Source organism: Apostichopus japonicus, chromosome 23, assembly GCF_037975245.1.
Source record: "Apostichopus japonicus isolate 1M-3 chromosome 23, ASM3797524v1, whole genome shotgun sequence".
NCBI lineage: Eukaryota > Metazoa > Echinodermata > Holothuroidea > Aspidochirotida > Stichopodidae > Apostichopus > Apostichopus japonicus.
Window position 1 is genome coordinate 7,084,561 of NC_092583.1, and position 9,712 is coordinate 7,094,272.

Here is a 9,712-nt window from a genome sequence, read left to right on the forward strand (position 1 = left end):
CTCATTTAATGCTGTTGTTGTCTACTTCAATGTTGTTTTTTCCTCTGATGCCGTTGCCTCCTTTAACGTTGTTGTCTCCTTCGATGCCGTTGTCTACTTTGATGTTGTTGTCTACTTTGATGCTGACGGCGCTGTTCACCAAAAGCAGTATGGTATGACGTCGTAGTACGTAATATAGCGCGCATATATGGATTGATCAGTATGTACGTGCACATAAATGTGACGGCGCAATCAAGTACGTTTATGCTCAGAAGCCAGAATAGACACGCAAAATGTCAGAGCGAAATCAATTAGCCCATCTTGTCGGTCTCGGTTACACCAACAAAATTATAGCAGAAATGATGGGAGTCTCTGTTAAATCAGTCAAGAACTTACGAAAGTCCTTCAACTTGAGAAAAAAAGATATTTGTGGTCAAGTTACAGGTACGGGCCTAGGCCCTATGGCCTAGTCTTTTTATATTTAATACAAATAATAATAGTACTAGGCCTATGTAGCTAGATAATACTGCTAATGCACGGCTCAACTCTAGTAACTCAAACTGTATTGTATTGTAATATACTTACTACTAATAGTAATAAAAAGTACTAGGCCTAGGCTCATTACTATACAGCCTGGTACCTTGAGTGACTCAAGCTCATTACATTCAAATTCAATGGGAATCCGGGTACCCGTGTACCAATATATGTAACACTATATATATTACAATATTGTTGACCTTGTTAGGATTATTAGGTGATATATTTTGAAGTCATTCTAATATGCAAAACATTCTTAACTGATAGTGCTTAGTTTATTTTCTCTTTTGATTCTAAATACAGTGCATGGAACTTGTTCAATGATACCTTAATCACCAAATCTCTGTTTTTTCTGCTTATAGATCCACAACTTGATGAAATGGTGACTGCAGCCTTGACAAGAAACCCAAACTATGGGGAAAAGATGGTTCATGGACTGCTAGCTTCCAAAGGAATTAAAGTTCAGCGGCAGAGGTTGCGACAGTCTCTTCGCAGGGTTGACCCACAGGGTGAGAATAATAATATTGTTATTGACTTGATCCACACAAGTGGTGTGTGTGTGCATGTATCTGTCTGAAGTTAAATGGGATTACTCTCCAACGTGGTATGTATAGCTTTGAATTTAATGAGCACGAGAATTCTATTGACATTTTTGGTCAAAGGTCATTTGCAGCCAATAGAGGTTAAACACTGAAAACCATATAATCAGACTTGCTCAACCATGTCAACAGAGGTCAAACACGGAGAAGAGGGAGGTTTGGATGAATCTCAACTTCTATATATTGAGAGTTGATGAACCATTCGTGATAATAGCATAGACATCATTATATAATACCGTACCTTCTCAACACCTGTACACTCACTGTGTCCAGAATCATAATTGAGCCAAGTTTCTTAACAGCCAAGGTACAATGAAATGTTGTAAATTCTTGTTTTCAAATGACCCCATAATATCCAAATGAAGTAAATTGATCATTATGTTACTTATTTGGTCTTCACAAAGTTTGACCACAAGAAATAAATTTAGTAATATGATAAATAATATAAATGTGGCAGAGGTTTATTGATGTACATTTGTCGTCTATGTTTGCATGTGACCTAAAAGGTGTTTAACATAACTGTAAGCTAACTTGTGTCAGTAAAATCATTCCTTTTCTTACAGGAGTTGAAAGGAGAAAGGCAACAACATTGCACAGAAGGCAGTATCATGTGGAAGGACCAAATTCTGTTTGGCATATAGATGGCAACCACAAATTGATAAGGTATAGTGTTTGCACCGAGTACCCGACAGTCACGTCACTACCGGATCCTATTTTATTACCCGATTTCCACCTTTAAAAATTTAAAATTCTGGCATTTTTCACGTCTGAGCGGTACTGGGTTATGTATCCGGTGCGCCGAGCGATATCTGGCAGTATAATATCCGGGCGTGCCGGCCACTAAACAGAAGTACCAGGCCTGGAAGAAAACACGCCCGGCACTGCTCGACTTTGGTAATTACTGCCTGGAACATTAAAATAGTGCCCGGTGCCCAAAAAATTGGGTACCCGGGTACCCGACAGGTAGCAGGGTCCGGGTATCCCGGTACAAATTTTCTACCCGGTGCAAACAATAGGATCAAGTTTTATACATTCACATGGAATGCAATGAAATTAACCTAACATGTGATTAGAGTAAAAATATGTCCTGCAGGAGGGGCAGAAGAAACTTTGTGGTCACTATGGTCTAGTGTTTACACGGGGTTACCCGGGTACCCGCCCGACAGAATGCCACCTGGTTCCTTATTTATCACCTGAACCCTCAAAATCATCATGTGCAGGTCTATCACTCATCAAATTTGCAATAAATTTGAAAAGAAACCATGAAAAATTATATACATAATGTACCCAATTACAAACAAACTGTTGAATTATCAGTTTCAATGACAAGTATCTTTGAATACATCCATTTTTGCTGGTACAGAATGTGCATTACCAGTATGTGATACAGTGCGATTAGTGTTACACAGATCATAGTGGAAATAAAATTAGGGTACCCGAGGGGTAATGTGTCTTATTACCTGAGTCCTAAATTTATTACCTGTGTAAAGACTAATATATACATGCACAGTATTGGATAGAGTGAACATTAACAATTATTTAATGCATTCTGGGGACCAACACTAAGAGTATATGATCACATGCATTATACTCTACATTATGTCATCTCACTATCACTAATAATTCCCCCCCCCCCCCCCCAAAAAAAAAAAAAAACAGCGGCAGCATTGAATTTAGTAAAGTCATATTGTGTAGTAAAGTCAAGTTTTGTAACCAGTTATATTGTGTGCATTTGTATAGTATAAATGCTATGTAAAAGGTAAATTGATTGGCAAATGTTAAAAATGGTGGAGCATTTTGCTATATGATACCAATTAAGTCCAACACTGCATATCGGTGATGCAGGGGCCGCCTGGTTCATAGACATTCGTGATGAACCAAGGGCCAATTTTGATTGATTAGGGGCAAGTTAATACAAAGAGTATGGTCAATTGGGCTCTGTATACAATGGATGAAATTCAAATTTAATTCCAAATATGTTATAGCCTATGCATAACTAGAATAAATATTGCTAAATTATTGCAGATTTGGCTTGGGTATGTGACATTGGCCCAAATTGCTGGCATTCTATTAAATTTGCTTTGGAATGACCAGGAGCTACTTTCTCTCAAAAGTGACCCCTGGTTCATAACCATTCTAGTAGAACCAGGGGTCACCTTGAGGCTCACCAGGGGCTAAATGGCCCATGGCTCCTGCTTATTTCGAGCCTTGGATGCAGTAGAATTGAATGTTTGGTTTAGCATGCCAATATAAATGTACCCATTAATATAGGTTTATGCATGTCAACCTTGTGTGACCTCAAATGTCCATTGATTACTCCCAAGTGATGTTCGCTTCATTATTATTTGTGTACTCATTTTACTCAATACGGAGTAGTACTTACAGATACCTAATGGTTAATTACTATATGGTGACCTGAAATGATATTTATTTCAAATTTACATTTCATACTATACAATGCTTTCAAGGTGGCGGTTTGTCATTCATGGTGGCATTGATGGCTATAGCAGGATCTCAGTCTTCCTTCGTTGTGCTTCTAATAACAGGGCAGAGACTATGCTCTCATCATTTCAAAGAGGGGTATTAGATTTTGGACTCCCAGCAAAAGTGCGCTCAGACAAAGGAGGTGAAAATGTTCTGGTTTGTTCATTCATGATGAACCATCCTCTTCGTGGGCCCGAATCAAAGCCTTTCATCACAGGTCGGAGTGTCCACAATCAAAGGATTGAACGCTTATGGAGGGATGTTTTCACGGTAGGATGATATGTTTTACAAACTTTTTTGTAACTCTTATTTATGTTAGGGAAAATGCACATTGTACTGTCATCACATCTCCACATTTCATGATAGATGTCAATACAATTTGACACTTGGCTTATTTATCGTTCTCCTATTTCACATACCGTATATGTTCTTGAAACAATACTGAAAAAATTATATGACGCAAACCCACATATAAAGAATTATATTTTTCAGATACAAGTTTATGATAATTACAACAAACATATCAACCTACTGCGCAGTATCCAGTAGTTTTGTTATAAGCGAAAGTTTTCTGTTCCATGATAGTGAATTCAGTTTGAGATATCAGCCTAAAAACCTCAAGATATGCAAAAAGGCATTGTTATTCCTTGCCGTATTGGTTTTGGTGGGTCAAATACACAGTATGAACAGGGTACGAACTAAGCGAGGGCTGAGGGCGATTATCCCCCATTCAAAAAAGGCCCTGGAGGGCGAATTTGCCCATACATATAGTGTAAGGAAGACAGATTTGGGCAAATTTTAGCCCCATCAGTCACAAAAGAGCCCTCCTCAGCCAAAATTTATTTGATACCCTGGTCAAATACTGTCTTGCAAAAATAACTTGAGAATACAAATGCCTACTACATCAATACTTGGTATGTGAGTTTTTTATATGGAGTACAAACACCATATAGTTTGTTGTGATATTACAAGGTCAACAGTGGTCAATGAAAAACTTGTAAACACAAGAACAGTGTTTTACCAAATCCATATATGTAGGCTGCCCATATGGTATACAAGAGCCTTTTGATTTTAGTGCCTCTTTAAAGTCATTTTAGGTCAACAAAGTTCAAACTCACCTTGCACGCCTCCCATCTTCAGAAGCAATTTTTAGCTACGTACCCAATTATGGTGACTGTCTGACTGCATAGATTTCTTTCGCATCCGGCAAGGAATAAAAATAGCTATGCTAGGATGACCTCTCCTACAAATTGGTTATGTGCATACAGATTTGGAAGGCATTTTATTATACTTGGGTATTGCTTGTTCTGGTAGTTTATGGTGACGTCATATATATTTCATTCTTGATGAGTCTCAAGGTGTAGGAATCCTGTTAGCATTTGTCCCTGCATGTTGAGTTTGTTACATTTGTGAAAATCTCCAACCGAAAGTTAGAATTTATTCATACTTGGTATTAATGTGTTGGTAGAGAGTGGGTACATGGTAATACATGTTCAAGTTGATTGATGCATATTTATTAGGGGGCGGGGCTTAATTTTATTTTCACTAAAATAGCTTGTAAACGTAACTGAATAACAACAAGCTGGATTGAAGTCATGCTTGGTATATAGATGCGCCATAGTGAGTAGAAGAACCCTATTGATTTTGGTGCCCATATCAAGAATATTGTTGAGGTCACAGGGTCAAATGTAAACATTTTCAGAATTGAATCATACTTTGTGTGGAGGTCATAATCTTTGAAGTGCTAGTTTGTGCAGTGTTTAATGTTTTAACATGGCAAGGAATCACAAAATATTTTTTTCTGGTTACCACTACTGACCACAGATGATTTTAGAAACAACAGGGATTTCATAACAACACATATTGCATGAGGTAACTAACTGCATACAAAGCATTGGCTCAACTGCAAGTTAGCATTGTATTATAGGCTGATTGTGTTCTTGGTATTAGCACCCAATTTAACCTCATAAAAATAACCCTATGAATTTTGTTAGGGGTATTTCATGTCAACATGGGTCAAACCATGAACACTTTGTAACATTAAAACGGAATCATACTTTATTCTGGTTTTATTTATTTCAATTTGTTAATGTTTCAACAGGGGTGTGCAAGTACATACTACACGCTTTTCAGCAAACTAGAGGATGACGGCCAACTAGACATCGCTGATGATATTGATCTGATGGCATTGCACTTGGTGTTCCTTCCAATTATAAATGACCACTTGGGGATATTTCAAAGAAGCCACATGCATCACAAGATCAGAACTGCAAACAACAAGACCCCCCTGCAGCTCTATCATACAGCCATAGATGAAGGATATCATGTGGATGTTATCAGTGAGGTAGATATATATATATATATATATATAGTAAAGGTGGTGGCACTCATAGTGTTCACAATTTTTGTTACACTGGATATGCAAAGTTTGTATGAGGTTCATGTGGACTCACCATTCTAAATCGTGATAACATAAGAAAGGTATTTGAGGTACTTTGCAAGTATGTGATTTTTAATAGGACAATGAGCAATTTCAACGTGGAAACTTTACGAGTGCCAACCCCTTTAGATATTTAAAATTGACAGTGCATCTTCCCATTGTCAACATTTTGTAGTGATGGAGTCTCATTAGATTTCCAATGATGCCAAGAGAATGCAGCTGGAATCTACATACTTATTTTGAGGCAGTAAATATTCCACAGGCTATAAATATTTAAATTTTCAGGTTAGGGCCGCCTAATTAAACAAAACAAATGCAAATTAAAATGTACGAACATAGAAACATTGTCAGAGATAAATACACTTCATATATTATGGCTTACAATATGCAATTTATTGAAAATAGCAATACCAGAAGGTAAATAGACAAATTTTTGGATACCCGACGGTTCCCATTTTTTTGTACCTGTGTAAACATTAGTATCTATGAAGTCATGATGGTGTGTGTGTATGTGTGTGACGCTCCTTGTAGTCACCATAAGTAGACAATGCCTTGGTGAATCAAGTTCGTACTTGGTATGCAGGTTCTTCATAACGAGTTCAATAATCCTACTGTTTTTGGTGAAAGTCAGAGGTCAAACTCTAAAATCTGTGTGAATTCCTTCTAATCGGCTCATATTTGGTATATTGATTCCTTGTGGTTAGTACATAACCACTATTGTTTTTGGTGTAGGTCAAAGGTCAGGAGGGGTCAAACACTGAAAATCTGGAAATATCGAATTGACAGCTTGTAATCAGCATAACTTAACAAGGTTAGCTTGTAGCCACTTTATACTTGTTTCTTAAACATGTATACCATGGGTATTAAACTAATATAAGTATCACATACACACAGGAAGTCTTGGATATAGGAGACAATTAAGTGCCCTTAATCTGAGAAGGATATAATGAATTTTAGGTGTGTTTGATAGGGGGGGGGGGATGGTAACCACCAAAATTGTGTAAATATCTTGTCAACTGGATAATCCAAGCTGGACGTGCATAAACCTGTCAAAATTTGCAATACTGGTGAGCTCAAGCGATGTTATATATTGCACATTAACCAATAGTTACATCAGTTAGTTATGTATCCTGTGATCTCAAATTCTCTTACATGAATTATACCATAGTCTGATTATTACATGTCGGTTATTCACAACTTATATAACGTGACATAGACTAGCTCACAGTGATGTATTCAAGGGGTGTGGCATACCCACACAAACCCACTCCTACCCCACAACCCTGGAAATTATGCACACACCACTGAGAGTATACTCATTATGTATAGGCCAAAACTATAGCTAGCGGCAATTGTAGAGTAATAAGTTCTTCAACTCCAAGCTTTATTTAGCAAGTAGCTGTGCCGAGTAGTGGAGTAGTATACTCAATAATTCTTCATAGTCCAATATACAATCTTACTAGCTACTGTGTATTCTGGTTATTGAGAGCCAATATCCTTAAAACCAATGTGCTGGATTATGGAGTGTGCCCTTGGAGCATGAAAAAGCAAAGCAAAAAATACAGCAGCCACATAACCAGAAGAAGAGTCTTAGTCTAGGTTGGGAATTTGACCACGAAGATGACCACATATACATCACAACACTTGCCATACATGTACATTTTCAATAAAATTCATTAAAAAACATATGGCAAGGAACAAGGAACCACTATGCACAGTTGCGTTCTTATTTTTCTGTAACATTCTTTCAGGAAGAGATGGAGCACTACAGACATCAAGATGCAGGTTTTGTTGCTGATGCTGTCAACGTGCCAAATGGAATTCAGCTAACAGAGGACCAACAAGCAGCATTCACCCGTGAATTCAACCTGGATGTTTCTGCACTTCGTCTGGAACAAGACCAGATCAGCTATTTCGTCGCAGCCAAAGACTTTTTGCACAACATTCTCAACAATTAATTGGCATTGAAAACAAGTACTGCAGATGAGTGTGAAGAGGATGTTACACTATACTACAGTATAAACACAAAAACAGTTTTTAGCTCATACCAGCATGCTGGTGTGAGCTATTGTTACAGTGCGGCGTGTATCACTCTATTCGTCAACAATTGGTAAAAACCGCTCCCACTCACAGTGTTTAATGCAATTTCATGAAACTTGGACACAAGGACCATTGGGTATAGGGCCATCAGAGATGGTCCAAAATTGTTAATAGAGAACAGTGTAAAAGGGGGAATAGTATAGCGGGGAAGGAAATGTAATTTTGTGAATACACTCAAAATGCTTCTTTTCCTACCAATTCTATGGTACTATGTAGAGCATTTGTCACATTGGTACTTTGCTAGTGCCTTCTTTGGGTTGTTTAGGATATTTTTGGCCTAAGTCACCTTGGGGCCATAGGGCCATTTTATGAAATCACTCAAAATGAGTTGTTTCCTACAAATTTCCGGAAATTTGGTTTGGCCCTTACATTTTTGGGCCCTTAAATTTATTAGATATTTTGGGCCCTCATTTTTTTCACAGGGGTGGGGGGGAGTGGGGGTCAAAATTTTCTTTGAACATAAAATTTTTGGCCCCATGGACCCAAAATTGGTGGAATCTGAAAAATAGCCAGAAATTTTGTGGGACAAAAAGTTTTGTGGGCCCTACATTTTCGGGGCTCTGGAAGGTATGACCTTATGCACCATTTGTTGATTCCTTGACAGCAGCAAAGTCACGGTCAAGCTAAAGTGGTTACAAGCAAGGGATGTCACATGTGTGACAGCCCTTGCTTGTAACCACTTTAGCTCGAAGTGTAATATATTTAACTTGAGTGGAATTCAATTAAGCTAAAGTGAAATAAAATTTGACTTAGGTAAAATGTATTTACTAAAGTGTAATATATAGAGTGTTAAGAAAATCCAAACTCTCTGTCCGTTTTTGGTTGCAAAGAGGGTGTAAATTGATACTAGAGAACTAATGGTGCAGAGCTCACACCATAAGTGGGGTCATGTTATGATACTGTGCAACACTCCTTAGAAGAGGAGGCATTTTCTAAGGTGTTTACACAAAATGACACCCAAATGAACACTACATGACCATTGACCCCAACTTCCTGAACACCCCCAAATGAAGCACCACGATAGTATCAATATGACAAACAATCAAGACTGCGCCATAAACACTGCAGTAAAAGAAGCATTTTCAGTGTTTCCATGAAATTACCCAAATACCCACTGACCCTAAATCCATGAACACCTCAAATGAAGCACTCCAAAAGTAGCACTATGACACACAAACATGACTGTGTCATAATTATTCATTTCTATGGCAGTTTTAAGCTAGATAAAGCAGTTTTAGGATAAAATATATACATATAAGCATTGTATATGCTAGATAACGTAAAATGCAACGTTACCTCAGGATAATACTCGTCACACCATGTAGTATTTGTGAAGGTAGGCTGCAATTATTAAGGGCCAGGTCAAGGAAAATCAGAACAAAACAAACTCTTATAATCTAAAGTCCAATTTTGTGATCAAAATCAATGAAATTTGTCAATGGAAAAAAAATGTTTGGAATAAAACAATAACAACAACCATTTGCATAAGATATGTTTCATAGTAAATATATTAAACAATGGCATCAGTGATTCTGTAACACAAACTTACTTTGGTTGAAGCCTTTGACCATTA

General features: G+C 37.6%; 1 protein-coding gene across 2 annotated transcripts; it reads left to right on the plus strand.

The window, feature by feature from the left end:
* Positions 1-80: 80 nt before the first annotated feature.
* On the plus strand, positions 81-9,587 carry LOC139964469 (uncharacterized). 2 transcript variants are annotated; one of them, XM_071966057.1, is made up of 6 exons: positions 81-423; positions 879-1,025; positions 1,679-1,778; positions 3,584-3,869; positions 5,701-5,943; positions 7,791-9,585. In XM_071966057.1, exons 1-6 carry the CDS (start codon positions 273-275, stop codon positions 7,995-7,997), a joined length of 1,134 nt encoding a protein of 377 aa, XP_071822158.1. In that variant the 5' UTR covers positions 81-272; the 3' UTR covers positions 7,998-9,585. The 2 variants fall into 2 exon arrangements, with proteins under 2 accessions (XP_071822158.1, XP_071822159.1); XM_071966058.1 differs by having other exon boundaries at positions 84-423; positions 3,662-3,869; positions 7,791-9,587.
* Positions 9,588-9,712: the final 125 nt, after the last annotated feature.